The sequence below is a fragment of the Mobula hypostoma genome, chromosome 3 (genome assembly GCF_963921235.1).
Source record: "Mobula hypostoma chromosome 3, sMobHyp1.1, whole genome shotgun sequence".
NCBI classification, from domain to species: Eukaryota; Metazoa; Chordata; class Chondrichthyes; order Myliobatiformes; family Myliobatidae; genus Mobula; species Mobula hypostoma.
Window position 1 is genome coordinate 170171256 of NC_086099.1, and position 17899 is coordinate 170189154.

At 41.6% G+C, this 17899-nt stretch overlaps 1 protein-coding gene across 1 annotated transcript in view; it reads left to right on the forward strand.

Moving 5' to 3' along the window:
• Positions 1–17899, forward strand: part of ctnnal1 (catenin (cadherin-associated protein), alpha-like 1) — a 326511-nt gene that overhangs the window by 172786 nt on the left and 135826 nt on the right. Inside the window, exon 3 of the mRNA XM_063044087.1 lies at positions 14161–14348. Coding sequence (XP_062900157.1) covers positions 14161–14348 — 188 coding nt within the window. The remainder of the gene's footprint in view (positions 1–14160; positions 14349–17899) is intronic.

The window sequence follows — 17899 nt, forward strand, 5'->3', positions numbered from 1 at the left end:
GAGATAACAACTATAAATTACAATAAGTATATATAAAAAAATAGTGCAAAAGGAGAGGGGAAATACTAAGGAAGTATCATGAGTTTATTGACCATTCAGAAATCTGATGGCAGAGGGGAAGAAGCTGTTCCTGAAATGCTGAGTGTGTGTCCTTAGCCTCCTATATCCCCTCCCTCATGGTAGCAATGAGAAGAGAGCAAGTGCTGGGTGATGGTGCTCCTTAATGATGGATGCTGCCTTTTAGAGGCGTCACTTTTTGAAGAAGTCTTCAATGCTGGGGAGATTAGTGCCCAAGATGGAGTTGGCTAAGTTTTCATCTTTCTGCAGCTTCTTCTGATTCTGTTCAGTGGCCCCTCCACACCAGGTGGTGATGAATCAGTTAGATTGCTGTCCATGGTGCATGTTTTAGAAATTTGTGAGAGTCTCCTTAAAACAGTTACACGAAAAATACTGTGCAGGCAGTCATTAAGGTGACAGGCCATTATGAGATTGCAAGGTCAAGAGCCCATTTCATTTTGCTAAGGCATCGTTCAGATGGTGTTAGAACAGCTGGGTGGAAGCTGTCCCTGATTCTGAATGATTAAAAATGAAATGACAAACAATATTATTCAAGTTATACATTTTTATAAATGCAAGATCAACCAATAATACTCTTGAGTATCTAAAAGCATCAAAAGAAAACACAAATAATTCAATAAAACCTTTTGATTTCCTGCAAACAATATGCTTACAGATCATGAGACAGATCTAACTTGGCATAAGTGCTGGGAAAGCTCGGCAAACTCTTGTCCTGCCGCTGAACTCCATAAAGCTTTAAAGGTATTTAAGGATGGAACACAGCCCGGTGATCTTAGTGGAGCTCACCCATTCAGTCTGGACCTTGCATGCTAGTGTGAGAGTGTCAATGGTGATCAACCCGCACAGATTATCGCTGATGCCGTCTCACGGGGATCACTCGTTTGGACTCCTGGCTGGCTCGCCAAATTGTCAATGGTGATCAACCGGATGTAATGAAACAAGAACCACAGTTGATTCTTTTCCACCTTTATTAGTAGCAAGCTACGAGAGAGAACCCTCCTTCTGCACTCTCACAGAGTCTGCCACGGAGTTCCCTCTGCCGAAGCACAGGGATACAGAGTTTTTATACCATCTTTATCACGTATGCAGAAAACAATTCTTTATCTACCCCCCGCAGTCACATGCCCAGCAACAGTGATCATCCGAGACAAAGACCACTTGATCACCTCAAATAGAAGTAAAGTTCAGACACCCAGAACAATGTGCGCGATTAGATGATTGAGAGCAAAGTATAATTAGATTACCACCACCTGCAAGTGAGACAAGGAAACCAGCGGCGTAGCTTAACGGCTAATTTCTTACATGTCACCAGGACAAAGTTAACTCCTTACCATCTCATTCCCTCCTTTTATCATTCCATGATAACCTAAAGTAGTGCTGAGAATGCATTAGAGAGCTTGTTCATAAAGACCTTACAGCAGGTGTTAAAGCAAGTCAGCAATATGCAGCATGCTGTGATAATATTATTGCTCCTTGTAGCAAATAAGATGTCCAAGATCCTCCTAGTAACCAGCCTAATGACCCATCCCCTCCTGTGGGTCCTTGTCTAAAACTGTCTAGTTGCTCCTGGATTTCATGGATAGCATGAGATACATTATAGGGCTCATCCCTAACATGGGTAACACACTTGTCTTCCATAATTGCACATGCTGCTCCCTGCTGTGCTAACTGGTAATCCACCGCGTATCGAGTCTGCTGTGCATAGAGTTGTAGTTCCGCCATCTCCTGGGTGATAACTTCCAACCCTTTCATAGTGCTGTTTCCCAGTGCCGTCAGCCCGCAAATAAGGTAGTTACGGTTCTTTGCAGCTATGGTTCGTGCTGAACCCCCTAGAGAGAGAGTACTCAGAAACCCATGGCCCAAAGAGGAGCCCAGAGTAGCAGGATCTTTCCAATCTGCACAGAATTCCTTACTCACAGATCGGGCCGTCAGTTGCTGTTGGACGTGGGCCTTCTGGGGGCAGGGAACAGAAAGGGGACCGATTGTCCCGATCGCGAAGAGTGGAGGTAGGTTGGTGGTAGCCGTAGTATACGTGCCATTGAACAAGAATACGTATCCTTTCTTGGCTCGATAGCAATTGTTATTATCAGTTAACATTTTATCATACCATAAATGGTCCTTGGGTTACAGGGAGGAGTATTTCAAAAGTCCCTGAGCCAGCTGACACATGAGTCTCATTACAATATCCACATACATACTGAATTCCCTTTGAAAGGGGCACACGTTGCTCGTGGATATATTCGCAAGAGAATTTTCCCTTAGTTACCTTACATCGGTGGTCCAAACAATGCTTCTCCAAGCAAGGTATTTCTCGGGGTACCTGGGCTGTGACGCACCCCCATCCTTTCCCTATGAAACAGGAGTAGTCCCTTATGGTCTTGCAGTATGGGTTAGTTACACACTCTCCCCCGCCCCTTACCTCATGCCACTTGTGGGTCCTCAGGCACCCAAGGTTCTGTTTACCACTGGCATGACTATCTACAGTAGTATCGTTTAGACTCTCAATACATTGTCCCCATGTCCCTATCCAAAACTTTCCCCGTCTCCCTCTACATTCTGCCCCTGATCCTTCCTTCACTATTAGGTCGTGCCCCTTCCAGAATAGCCCTGATGGGTTAGCTACAACCAGTGCTTCTGCAGATTGTTCCAAAGGATAGCATGCAGTACGGTTACCATGCAATCACTTATGTGTTTGATAAAACAGGTTATCTTCCGAAGCATTAAATTCAACATAAAGCAAAGAGCCAGGTCCGTAAATGATTGATCTTGGACTGGGAGCCATCTCTTGCAGTCGCTGAGGTGTATCCAACGTTCCTGGCCTTGGACTTTAACAGCGGTGGGCATTTGCAATAGGACCTGAAGGAGACCTTTCCACCTAGGTCCAAGCTTGGGTTGTTCCCAGTCACAAATTAGCACTAGGTCTCCTCTCCTTAGGTGCGGCCGGTCCGCCTCTTGCTCCCTGGGTTCCTTAAAGGTGTTCTGCACCTGAGAATAGAGAAACTTTAAACGAGGATGTTAACTGGCGAAAATATTTCTGCAATTCCTCCCCCATGATGTGGAGATCCACCTGAGTTGGGCGTGTTATATTGGCATCCCAGGGTGTTCTTCCTGGTCGGCCACAGACGATCTCCGCTGCGGATACCCCTGTGGCAGAGTGTGGGGTAATTTTCATGTGATATAGGGCCAAGGGAAGCACCTTTAACCGATTTAGCCCCGTCTCTGAGGTCAATTTCGTTGGCTTGTTTCTCAGCGTGCCGTTTGCCCTTTCCACAATACCTGCTGCTTTAGGATGATAGGAACAGTGGAACTGCTGTTCAATGTGCAAGGCCTCACACAGCTCCTTGTTAATCTTCCCGCAAAGTGTGGACCATTGTCTGAACTAACCTGCCGAGGTACCCTGAACCTCAGTATGACCTCTGTCAGTAGTAATTTTTACCACTGTTGAGGCTTTATTATTGATAGTTGGGAAAGCTTCTATCCATCTGCTAAAAGCATCTACTATAACAAGGCAATATTTATAACAGTACACCCACAGTAACTCAATAAAGTCAAGCAGAATGCATTCAAACGACCCACCTGGCAAGGGAGTTTTCCCTGTGGGGCATCTTATCCCCTTACCCACGTTAGTCTTCTGGCAGATCAAGCAGGGTTGTATTTTTGCTTTGGCAGCCTCTTCCAATCATGGGTGCCACCGTGAGCGGAGTAAAATATTACTTATTCCCTCCTTGCCAAGGTGGGTGTCTGCATGCAGGCAATCAAGCAACATAGGCAGTAATGTATTAGGAATACAGACTTGGCTGACTGGGGTATGCCAGAGGCCTGTGGACACGGAATGCGCACATCTGTCTGTCTTCCAGAGTTCTTTCTCTGAATCAGGGGCGTTCTGCTGTAGTTTTTGGATTGTGGCCATGTCTGGAGTGCCCGGCACTTGGGGTGACTTAGTTGTTGCGAAGGCTAATTTCTCTGCAGTTAAAACTACAATAGTTGCCTCTTGTGCAGCCTGCTTGGCTGCTAAGTTCGCCCAATTATTTCCTTTAGTCACTGCAGAATCATCGTGTAGGTGAGCCGAGCATTTATAATCGCCAATTTTTCGGGGAGGAGGATAGCCTGGAGGAAGTTCTTTACATAGGTAGCATTCTGAATCAGCCCCCCAGAGGAAGTCAGGAACCCCCTCTGAGCCCACAATTGTTCAAAGTCGTGGCTACCCCAAAAGCATAGTGGAATTTGTGTAAATGTTTGCATTTTTCATAGGTCGGTTGTTGGTCGTACTTGCATTGTACAGTGGTGGTGGAAGGGAGGGGTAGGTGGGGGTCGTGGGTTGATCTCTCCAGTCCTCCTCTTGCTCGGTCTCGTTATCATCAAATAGCATGGGCAGTCCAGACAGGTCAAGAGGTTTTACCTTTGCCGGCTTTAACCTTCCTTTTATCCTTTCTTTTCTTATTAGTTTTGTCCTTACTACCTTGCCTATAATTCTTCTGCTCTTAGTCATAGTCATACTTTATTGATCCCAGGGGAAATTGGTTTTCGTTATAGTTGCACCATAAATAATTAAATAGTAATAAAACCATAAATAGTTAAATAGTAATATGTAAATTATGCCAGGAAATAAGTCCAGGACCAGCCTATTGGCTCAGGGTGTCTGATCTTCCAAGGGAGGAGTTGTAAAGTTTGATGGCCACAGGCAGGAATGACTTCCTATGACACTCTGTGTTGCATCTCGGTGGAATGAGTCTCTGGCTGAATGTACTCCTGTGCCCACCCAGTACATTATGGAGTGGATGGGAGATATTGACCATGATGGCTTGCAACTTGGACAGCATCCTCTTTTCAGACACCACCGTCAGAGAGTCCAGTTCCATCCCCACAACATCACTGGCCTTACGAATGAGTTTGTTGATTCTGTTGGTGTCTGCTACCCTCAGCCTGCTGCCCCAGCCACTCTTTTTCTCTCACCCACTTCAGGTTCCTGACCTTCACGTGGGGGATTTCCCCTCTTAACAACCGGTCTAAGGCAGGGTGTAGATACTCAAGATGTGGCCTCAAACTGGGACTTGAACCCGACTCTTTTTGCTTAGCAGAGGACTCGAACCCCCTCCTACCCTTTTGTTTAGCAGAGGAGTCGAACCTCGCTCTTTCCCTTTTGCTTAGCAGACGACTCAAACCCTGCTCTAACTGTGGCACTCGGGTGATCCTTAATTAGGTTCTGCAGGAGTCCGCTAGAGAGTCGCCCGTGAGATGAATGGGTTTTCCGTGTGGCTGGCTAGTGAGAGAGATCAAGGTGAATCTTACCTTGTGGGCTCATCCATCTCAGGTTGTCGCCGCACAGATTATCGCTGACGCCATCTCACGGGGATCACTTGTTTGGACTCCTGGCTGGCTCGCCAAATTGTCACGGTGAACAACCCGATGTAATGAAACAAGTACCACACTTGATTCTTTTCCACCTTTATTAGTAGCAAGCTACGAGAGAGAACCCTCCTTCTTCACTCTCACAGAGTCAGCCACAGAGTTCTCTCTGCTGAAGCACAGAGATACAGTGTTTTCATACCATCTTTGTCACGTATGCAGAAAACAATTCTTATCTACCCCCTGCAGTCACATGCCCAGCAACAGTGATAGTCCAAGACAAAGACCACTTGATCACATCAAACATAAGTAAAGTTCAGACACCCAGAACAATATGTGCGATTAGATGATTGAGAGCAAAGTATCTTAATGGCTAATTTCTTACATGTCAGCAGGACATAATTAACTCTTTACCATCTCAGGAGTCCCAGAACATTCTGGCATTTCTGCTCGATGATACTTGATTCTAGCCTCTCCCCTCTTCCTTTCCAGTCACAATGAAGGGTCTTAGCCTGAAGCGTTGACTGTTTCCTCTTCAGAGATGCTGACTGACCTGCTGAGTTCCTCCAGCATTTTGTGTGTGTGTGTTGCTTTCAGGTTTTTGTGTCTCCTGCTCAGTGGGAAGGGGGAGAAGAGAGAATGTCCGGCTTGGGTGGGGTGGGGGTGTTGGAGTGGGTGGAGTCCTAGTCCTTGATCATGTCTTTGACTATGTTGGCTGCCTTACTAAGGCAGTGAGAATTTTAGACAGAGATCATGGAGGGGAGACTGGTTTCCATGACATGCTGAACAGTGTCCACGACGCTCTGCAGTTTCTTGCATACTTGGGCAGAGCAGTGGCTGTACCAAGTGGTGATGCATACAGATAATATTCTTTCATTGGTGCATTTGTAAAAACTGGTGAGTGCCAAAGGGACAAGTCAAATTTCCTTAGCCTCCTGAAGAAGTAGAGGTGCTAGTGCATTTTCTTGGCCATGGCATTTATGTGGTTGGTACAGGACAAGCTATTGGTAATGTTCAGTCGAAGCTCTTAACGCTCTTGACCTCAGCACTGTTGATGTATGTGCACTGCCTCCTGTTCCAAAAGTCAAAGACCATTTCTTTTGTTTCCCTGATACTGAGGGAAAGGTTGTTGTCATGACACCATATCACTCGGCTCTCTGTCTCCTTCCTGTACTCTGGTTCATCATTATTGTGACTCAGTCCACTACCGTCGTGACATCTACACACTTGTAGGTGGAGTTAGAACAGAATCAGTCCACACAGTCGTGAGAGTAAAGGGAATAAAGTGGGGACTGAGGACACAGCCTTGTGGGGCAACAGTGTTGTGGACAATCATGCCAGATGTTTAGCTGTCTGTCCTGACTGATTGTGGTCTGTTCGTGAGGAGATCAAGAATCCAGTTGCAAAGGGAGGTGTTGAATCCCAGGTCTTGGAGTTTGGTGATGAATTTGCTTGGAATTATAGTATTGAAAACAGAGCTGTAGTCAAGTAATAATCTGATGTAGGTGTCTTTACTGGCCAGATGCTCCAAAGATGAGTGTAGGGAGATAGCTTCTTCCATCGATATATTTCGGCAGTAGGTGAATTCCAGTGGTTTGATGTTGTCTGGAAGGCTGGAATTAACGTGTGTATGACCAGCCTCTTAAAGCATTTCATGAAGGTGAGTATCAGAGCCCCCAGGCAGTAGTCACTGAGGCATGCTACCTTAGTTTTCTTAGATACCAGAATGATAGTGGTCTTCCTAAAGTGGGAATCTCATTTTGAAGCAGGGAGAGTATAAAATATTTCTGCAGATAGCTCCTCTAGCTGATCTGTGCAGGGTCTAGGACATGGGTGGGGATTCCATCTGGGCCAAATGCAATGAGCACTTGGAATATTGTGTACAGCTTTGATCACACTGTTGTAAGAAATATTTTATTAAATTAGAGTGCAGAAAACATTTACTGGTATGTTACTTATGATTATGAAGACACGTCCTCTTTTATTGTCATTTACTAATGCATGCGTTAAGAAATGATACATTATTTCCTCCGGTGTGATATCACAAAACACAGGACAAACCAAGACTGCAAAAACTGACAAAACCACATAATTATAACATATAGTTACAACAGTGCACAATACCATAACTTGATGAAGAAGTCCGTGAGCACAGTAAAGTTCAAAGTCTCTCAAATGTCCCATATCTCACGCAGACGGGAGAAGGAAGAAAAACTCTCCCTGCCATGCCGACCACAATCCGACTCTGAGTCATCCGAAAACTTCGAGCTCCGATCAGCTCTCCGACACTGAGTACTGAGCGCCATCTCTGTCCGAGCGATTCGACCTCCTTCTCGGTCGCCAAAAGCAGGCAAGGCCGGGGATTTTGAGGCCTATCCTCCGAAAGATTCCCGACCACACAGTAATGACAGCAATGAACGGGCGTTTCAGAAATTTCTCCAGGTGTTCCTCTGTGCTTTCATGCCCATTCTCCATCAAATCAGAATTATCCACGGCCCCTATTTAACAGATACGATAGATATCATTTTCACCGGAGAGCTGCGCACGCGTGGCGTGCCGCCATCTTCTCCTCCTGCCAAACCTGCTTGACATGGAGGCATGAGTCACAATGAGAGGTTGTGTCGACTAGGACTTTATTCCCTGGAAACACAGGAGACTGTGAGAAATAGGTAAGATCATGAGGGGCATAGGCAGGGTGAAAGCACCATAGTCTTTTTCCAAGAGAGTGGTTACTAAATACAGGAGGGCATAGGTTTAAGATCCAAGATGAGAGATTTAAAAGAAACATAAGGAATAGCTTCGTCATGCCAAGGGTGGTGCGTATTTGGATTGAACTGACAGAAATGGTGGTTGAGGCAGGCACGTTGGCAACATCTAAAAACCATGTACATAAATACATGGTAGGAGAGGTTAGAGGGTTCAAGGACCAAACGCATGTAGGTGGGATCAGCTCACTGGGCAACACAGTTGACATGGATCAGTTGGGCAGAAGGGCTTGTTTCCATGTTACATTAGCTTGGAGCATCTACGTGCAACTGAGAATCTTGTATGAATATTTCTGGTGTTACTGAACCTGTCCCATGCAGTGTATGGCTAAATTTCAACCAACAACATGATTTCTGAGCAAACTATACAATGACAAAGATATGAGATTCTTAAAATGTACAAAGGTCCCCTATATATTTTCGATATTGTCTATTACTGCTTTTGTTTTCATCCGTTCAGAACTCTTTCTTAGATCGTCCTTCAGAATCAAGGATGACTTGCTTCCGCTCCAGTTCATTCAGTTCTGGAGAGGTTGGTGAGACCAATGTGCGGTTTGAAGACTCTACCACTGCAACCTTTTTCTCTTCCTACATGGTGATTTTTTTTTCTCTGTGACAGAGCTTGGAATAGAGTGTCTGTTTTGTGACTTGTTGTCAGGTATGCCAATGATGTGCTTTTCCAAAAGAATCCACTGCATGTAACTATGGGGCATTGACATAGCAGATGAAAGTTTAGAAACTGATGTTGTCCTTGGCTTGTTTATTCTTCCAGTGGATTTTGAGGGCATTGTGGAGTCAGCATTGGCAACTTTCCAGTGTCTTGAGTTGCCAGCTGTAGGTAGCCGATATCTTAGAAATATCGAGATTACTATTGCCCAAGAAGTGTTGATTCTTAGCGCTCTTGCTCTCCATCCCTGAATCTTTTCCTTTGATTGTCTCACCATCCTCCTCCTGCTCTGTCCTTCTTCCACCCTCCCATAGAAGCACTCTCTGCAGCCATTGCATCTTCCTTCCTCTCTGTTGGGCACGTGGCCAAGTGGTTAAGGCGTTAATCTAGTGATTTGAAGGTCACTAGTTCGAGCCTCAGCTGTGGCAGCGTGTTTGTGTCCTTTAGCAAGGCACTTAACCACACATTGCTCTAGTGTCTGTGCGAGGAGTGACGCCCCACACAGACTTCCAATCTGCCCTTGTAAGGCATGAAAATGCCCGATGCAGGCCTCTCATGGTCTGAGTCAACGTTCCCTCCCCCCTCGCCCCCGACGCACCTTCTCACGTACTTGGCCTTGCTTCAATTTTCATCTCCTGTCTCCACATGTGACCCTATTCATGACCACACCCACACACACACCACACACACACACCACACACACACACCACACACACACACCACACACACACACACACACACACACACACACACACACACACACACACACACACACACCCACATTCTTGGCGTGTTTCCTCTGCACTCCATTTGGACATCTTTCCCCATTCCGGATCATGTTACTGCTGTGCACCTTTCCTCATCCCATTCTGCACTCTGGACATGTGCTCTGTCCAAGCATCTTGCAGTCTATGGGCCTGGTGTGTTTGTACTCCGTGAACTGTTCTTAGCTTTCTACCCTTTACTCCTACCTGTATTTCCAGCCTTTATACCTAATGAAACCCATCATGTAATTGGCGCTATTCCTGGTCAAGCTCCCGCTCCCGTTCTCATTGACAGAGGTATATAGATGTTCCCAGCTTTTTGTTGAGAGTGGATGGTTAGGGCTGAAGCATGTGAGTCGGGTGTCTGTACAGAATGCCATTGCAAATATGGTGGGCATATTTAAACCGGGCACACATCCATCTATAAACACAGCAAAGTGTCTGATGAAATCAGGAATCTGGTTACGTATTGAGTTTGAAATCATGCTGTTTATTTGAAGTAGTTATGATTTCAGTTTTCCTAAGCTTATTTGCCTAAATTCCCAAAGTCTTCCTGTTTTATTTTTTTTGCAGTTTCGAGTAATATAGCTGGCATATTAGCTCAGCAATAGAGGTGCTGCCTCACAGCGATGGAGACTCTTGTTTGATTGGGACCTCTGATGTTTGCACATTTCCCCTGATTGCTTTCATTTCCTCCCACATCCTAAAAATATGCCAGCAGGGAAATTAAAACTGATGGGACTGCTCTTAACAGCTGTAATGTATTGCTCCCAAAATATGAACTGAAAATAGGTTTAATACAAAAACAAAAATTTTTACTTGATACCCATCATTTCTTCTGAGCAATCAGATTTTGAGTGACTGGAAATAAGAATTTAACAGAAATGATTCTGAGCTGTTTATTCATTTTGTTCTTGTACACTCATCAGTTTCTCTTTTTTGCTAATAAGACTAGATTTGTCTGTGTTTTGGACTAATAGCAACAGAAGGTTCTCCTTGAGGTTTCAGTCTCCAAAGTTCAAATCAAATTTATTATCAAAGTACATATACAGTATGTCACCATATACAACCCTGAGGTTCATTTTTTTGTGGGCATGCTCAATAGATCTATAGAATAATCAGAATCAATGAAAGGCCGCAACATCTTGGAAGTTCAGCCAGCATGCAAAAGACAACAAACTGTGCAAATACAAGAAGAAAGAAAGAAATAATAATAATAAAAATAATAAGTAAAACAATAAACATTGAGAACATGAGATGGAGGTCCTTGAAGGTGAGTCAATTGATTGTGGGAATATTTCAATGATGGGGCAAGTGAAGTTGAGTGAAGTTATCGCCTTGGTTCAAGAACGTGTTGGTTGAGGGGTATTTAACTGTTCCTGAACATGATGTTGTGAGTTCCGAGGTTCCTGTACCTTCTTTCTAATGGCAGTGGCAAGAATACTGTGTGTCCTGGGTGGTGGGGGTCCCTGATGATAGATGCTGCTTTCCTGTGGCAGCGTTTCATGTAGATGTGGTCAATGGTGGGGAAGGCTTTACCTGTGATGGACTGGGCTGTATCTGCTACTTCTTATAGGATTCTCCAGATTGTAGATCTCCATTTGGAATTTGTTTTTGTACATTCGTAAGGTGAAAGACAAGCGTTGACTGTCATGTATGTAAATTGTCCATCTGAGAGCCCAAATTAATCATGTCTGAAAAACAAGTTCCTACTAATTTCATCATGTTTCCATTTCAGTTATCTTAATGAAAAAAGAGCCTTGCTGAATCATTTTTTGCTGTCCATGTAGTTTTGAAACAGGGCGCAAATCGTAACAACTTTTTGGAGAATTTAAAAAATTGAGATAAATTGCTTGACATTTTCTATGTGAAGGCAGAAAGTTGCTTGCATTTTTATAAGGTCAAAGCCAAATACAAAACAGGAAGCATTAAAGGTAAGCTTAAAAGTTAAATGCAGAATTTCTGAACCATAATTGAAAACAACCATGAAGCAAAAAAGAAAGGAATAGAGTCATTTTCTTTAAAATTTGTTCTTTAGTAGTTGCATTTGTTTGAAAGTTTACTAGATAAAATATTGGGGCACATGGAGTGTGCATGTGGGAAGAGGAAAAAGAATAAAAACAACTTAAGAAATATAAGGTAGTTAGCGGACCTGTAATGTATTCATGAAGGAGAAGGCTCATGGGTTGTTGGAAGTTGGTTTCATCATTGTCATTGCAATAGGTGCCCCAGTGGAGCTTGCATTTTAACCCCTGAGATACTTGCCTGGTCCAGATGCTTGCAACTCCTGATTCCATATTAAAAAAGGTTTAGCTTTACTTCTCACGTGTACGTTGAAACATACGTGGAAATGCATTTTTTGCGTCAGATCAGATCAGCAAGGGTTGTGCAGGTCATTGAACAAGTGCTGCTATGCTTCCGGCACCAGCAGAGCATTCTCACAACACACTATCCCTAACTGTACATCTTCGGAATGTGGAAGGAAATTGGAGCATACAGAGGAAACCCGCACGGTCATGTTGAATTACAAACCTCTTACAGACTGTGGCTGGAATTGAACTCAGATCAGTTATCGGTGATACCATAACAGCGTTACACTAACTGCTAGACTACCATGCTGCCCAACGCAAAACAAAAGTAATTTGCATTTTTTTTGTTGGTGGTTTCCATAGCTTGGTTTTAAGTGCCAGTAGTTGGAATCCTGTAAATCTGGAATATTCAAGCATTTTCCAGAGCTGAACAAAGCTACAGTCAATTTGAAGTTGATGGTTCAGGCACCTGAAAATAACTGGGACGCAGTTGTCTCTGGAAGATTGTTCCAAGAGCAGTGTCAAAATAAATCTGGAAATAAAGTTAAATTTGATATTCAGGGTTAAAGACTGGTGTCTTTTAGTTCCAAAATAAAGTATTTATATTTGGATTGAGGTGTTATATTCCGTGCAGTTTATCAATTTATGCTTGCTTGTATTTTATATGATTACCTATTTACATGTAGCTATTTAAAATGCTTCCTACTGGCTGCAATTTGTATATGCATTTGTTCAGTGTGTCCCGTAGTGGTTAAATTTGTATGATTCTGGAAGCTTCTCTGGTGTTACATTATTTGAATAGCGGCTGTCTGGTTAATTTCTATCTACAATTTTGAATGTAATGTTTCTTATTTATGATATAAAAAGAGTTGAACATGTTGCTCAGCTGTCTTTGTTAAGTCTTTAGTCTTTATTCGTTTCCTTCCTTCCTTCCCTCCCTCTTTGTTCTTAGACTCCTGCTGTTGCCCATTCCCAACTTCCTCTGTTCTATTAGTGCTCTTGACTTCTGAAAGCGCATTGGATCAAAAACATCAGAGTCCAACAGGGAGAATATGTGGATGAGCAACTGAATTCATAATTTCAGGTTTGCCATTCAGTAATGGCAGCACATTAATTGGATAATACCATTAAAAATGTAGCCCTTGTGTCTGTCCATCAAAACCCACTGCAGGCACTTGGGTATCGGTGTGCTCACTAAATAGTAATTGTATGTATAGCAGCCATAAGGACTCCCATGGGCTTAACAAGATGCTTTGGTAGTAGCCCCACTGAGTTACAGCCAAAGTGTAACAACAAATCTATAGAACAGATTTGTAAGATGATTGGTGTGTATTTTGTGAAGTTTCAGACTCTGTTTTGATGTAAGAGGATGTAATGCAATTTGACTGGCATGCTGTCTATTATGAAAGAATAAAAAATATTGAGAAAAAAAGAAATAGGAGTTGTGTAACTTCCCTGTAACTTTTATTGACCATTTTCCTCTCCTCCTGGGTATGAACCTACCAAAAAAAATAGCATCATCTATCCTTCCGGTTTATCATTTAATGTCTCATCTGTTAGGAAAGGAAAATTATATTTAACTGTCAAAATTTGCTGACAGTGTAAACGTCTCTCATATTGAAACAATAGCTTTGGATTTTAGATGATTCTTTTCTACTTTTGAAAAGGACATAAGTAGAGTCATAGACTCTAGTCACTACTACCGTTCTGCCTTGTCCAATGGACCCACATATGGAGCATAGCCCTTCATATCCTTCTCATGCATGCACTTATTGAAGCTTCCCTAAAATGTTGCAGTTGAACACATATCCATCACTTCTTCTGGCAGCTCTTTCCATGCCCTTCCCACACTCTGAGTCAGGTGTTCCCAGCCTTTTTATGCCATGGACCAATACCATTATGCAAGGGGTCCATGGACCCCGGTTGCGAACCCCTGCTCTGAGTGAAACGGTTCCCCCTCAAGTTCCCTTTAAATTTTTCACCTTTAACCCTTTACCTTTGACATCTATTCTACACACCTAGTCTCAGTGAAAAAGCCTGGTCACATTAACCCTATCGAATCCCTTCATATCAGTGCATTTTCCAAATGTTCAGCTTCAATTATATATGACTAGATTTCAGGTTAAATGAGAAGTTTTTGTTAAGTATATGTGCATTTTGCTTGTATGGTTTTTGAAATTTAATATTTTAATGTATTTGAGTATGTTTTATTGATTTGTGTTACTATGTAGGAGAGAGCATTGCACAGTTGACTGACGTGGGCTCATTTGACCAGCCAGAATCAGATGAAAGGGCAACAGTTTATACAGATAAAACTGGAATGATAAAAGCTGCACGATTACTGCTGTCTTCTGTCACTAAAGTACTGGTGCTAGCAGACAAGGTAGTCATAAAGCAAATTATTAACTCCAGAAGCAAGGTATGTGACTTTTTTTTAATCAAGTACTTTTAACATATGTGAACTTCAGACATGAATGTGGATTATTTGGTGAAGAAATTAGTAACTAAGTATGCTATGCACAATTTGACCCTCTGAAAAATAATCCATCTGATTTTTAATGAAAATATTTTTTCTTTTTAAACTTTAAACTTAGTCTTGTATTTTCAGAATAGAGAATAATGTTACAAAAAATTGTAGAATAGCTTATCACTTAGCATTCAAGGAACATGACTGAGAATTAGTGTTCATTTAGTCAGCACTAAGAAGGATCATTCTGAATTGCATTCTTATTGGTTGAATGGCAATGATGTAACGCAGCCTCATTAGCCAACCACACAAGAACAAAATGTCCATATTTGGTAAGGCGGTAATGCACCATTAAGCTGGATGCCAACCACCGTAAAACAAGATACACATTTGGTAAGCTGTCAGAACAAATTCAGAAGCCATTAGTTTTCCTGACTTTATTGCTTTCTAATATATTTTCGTCATTGCAAACCAAGATATGTGTATTTTGATTATGGCTTGAAAATATAGCTGTGATGGAACATGATATTTACCATTTTATACAGAACTGCAATCTTGGTAAATTATTCTGGAAGCAACCTTAAGCTATTTTCCTTACCAAATTTTCCAAACTCAAAAAATGTAGCTATAAATATATTAAAAAACATAAAAGTGATTAGTTACTGTACTCAGTTTGTGTCTTCAGAAGGAATTTTGGAATGGAGAAATAGTGATAAGTTGCCAAGTACAATACAAATCCCTGGAAAGCTCCATTGTGGCTTTTTTAAAGCTCCTTGCAGAGCATTCAGTGTTCAAGTCAAAGAAAATGTACAATAGAAAGGAGAAAGAAGAAAGGGGAATTCAACATCTTGAATATTCCAGTATTCACTTGTATCATGGCAGAATTGTCCAGTGCTCTATTCAATTTGACTTAATTTTCCCAACCAAACACTAGCTAACAAACACCTATTGATAATGATTCAGTAAGTTTCAATTGACTGTATTCACAAACTATGGGGAAGTTTGAACCAATGTTACAATTCTGCCTCCCTCTGTGGTAAGTATTATTCTGGATTTCACTGTTTTCTTTTTGCTCTGAATCTTTCCATTAGATGAAATGGTTTTTAATATCTACTTCAACATTGTATTAATAGCAATATAATTATTAAATACATCTTAATTAGAAAACACAAGAGAATGCAAAGTATGTTGATGGAACTTGCCCTCATACATTCCTGCACAATATCAACATCATATCATGTCTATTTAATCAAAATTAATTTCAAATCAGGGTTTATTATGTTTTGGTAAAAGACCTTGAATAAGATCTTAATTGTTTTTTTATAAGTCTACATACAGTAAACAGGATGAACACCTCTTATCTGAAATGCTTGGAGTCAGAATTATTTTGGATCGGATTTTTTTGGATTTTGGAATATTTGCATCTATATAATGAGATATATCTTGGGGATAGGACGAAATACATTTACATTATATATAAAGCTTATACCTATACCCTGAAGGTAGTTTGATTATAATATTTGTAATCATTTTGTGCATTAAACAACAATGTATACACTGAACCAACGTAAAGATAAGCAATCACTACCTCAGCCACCAAGGTGGACATCGTCCCTGACTAGGGATTTATGTGCTACCGCTAGGCAGTCGTTGCCTTACACTTCTTCGTCACACATATGTACTGATGCAGCCGTTCAGTGTGTTAGATGCTCGTCAGTGACAATCTTGACAAATTCATGAATGAATTTCTCTGCTGCTTTGTGATCAGCAGACGATTTATCACCACAAATCTTTAAAAATTTAATGTCGTGCCTTTTCTTACATTTCTGCAATGAGTCTGCTGAATATTCACAATAACCTCCAATTTTCAGTTCGTCATGATAGATCTTTGCTTTTCTATGATCAGCATTCCGTTAAGCAGCATATATTCACTCCACTCTTTCAATACACAATTGGATCTTCATTTTCACTTTATTTTTATTTTTCATTAACTTCTATTCGTTAACTTATGTGAGGTCACAACTCAAAACTGTCTGTGGTACGCACACACTTGTGCATTACCTGGGAATCTTCCCAGTGCATTGTAGAATTTTCCTTTTGTGGTGTATTGTCAGCACACAAAAAAACTTCGGATTCCAGAGGTTTTAAGATTTTGGAATTTCGGTTAAGGGATGCTCAACCTGTGTATAGATTCCCTTAATTCATTGTGTAGTGCCAGCTTTAGAAAGAATTAAGTAGATTAGGTAAATATGACATTAATGTTAAAAAATTCATACTGACTTTCTTTTTCCATTACTTAGCCGCTGAGTGTGGATGATATGTTCCAGCAACTTCCCATTATCATGGATTTCAAATAAATTAACTCTTCTGTATGCAAAGGCCTGGTGTATGCAATTTTTCAGTCTTCTGGAAATCTAATTAATATATCTGCAGTTTCCTTATCTACAATATTCCTTTAAATACTTAGGATGAAAATCACCAGGTCCTAGAGATGTGTTAATGTTAAATTACTGCTATTTTCTGTGAAAATAGATGCAAAATGCTTACTTAACAGGTGTGATTTTCTTATTATCTGTGGAAAGACCATGAGAGTTAATGTTTCAGATCAACAGTTTGTCAGAACAGGGAACAAGAAAGCATAATTTAGTTTTACACTGCAGTAAAATGGGGAAAGGATAAAATAAAGGAGACATCCCTGGTAAGGCAAGGCCAAAATTGTCGTGAGAATGGTTGTAGAAATTATCCAGTTGAGTAGCTAATAGGGACAGTTAGAGAGAGAAAAATAATGGAAAGCTATGGTCACGAGAACACAAGAAGATAGAAAAATGACCACAAGCATGAGGGGATCAGCAAATGCTGGAAATCCAAACAACATATACAAAATGCTGGAGGAAATCAGAAGGTAAGCAACATCTATGAAAAAGAGCTAAACAGCTGACGTTTTGAGTCCTGATGAAGGGTCTCAGCCCAAAAATTAGTTTGGTCTGTCTCCAATGCCACTATATCCCTTATTAAGTCTATCTCTCTGTCAAATTCTCCTCAAATATTAGCCATTTAATTCCTTAGGTTATTCTTGTAAACCCCACTGGACCCCCTTCAATGCCAGCATATTCTTCGTTACATATGGAGCCAAAAACTGTGTACAGTACACTAAATTTGGTCTGATCAATACTTTATAAAGCCTTAGCATCACATCCTTGCTTTTATATTCTAGTCCATTCAAATTAATACTAACATTGCATTTGCCTTCCTTGCTACTGACTCAAGCCCTAAGTTAACCTTTAGGGAATGCTACACTCGGACTCCAAAGTCCCTTTGCAGCTGCAATTTCTGAATTCATTCTCCATTTAAAGAAATAGACTATGCCTTTACTTCATCAACCAAAGTGCATAACCATACACTCCCCTACACTGTATTCCATCTGACACTTCTTTGCCCAGTCTCCTAATCTGTCCAGGTCCTTCTGCAAACTCCCCAGTTCCTCAGAACTACCTGCCCCTCCA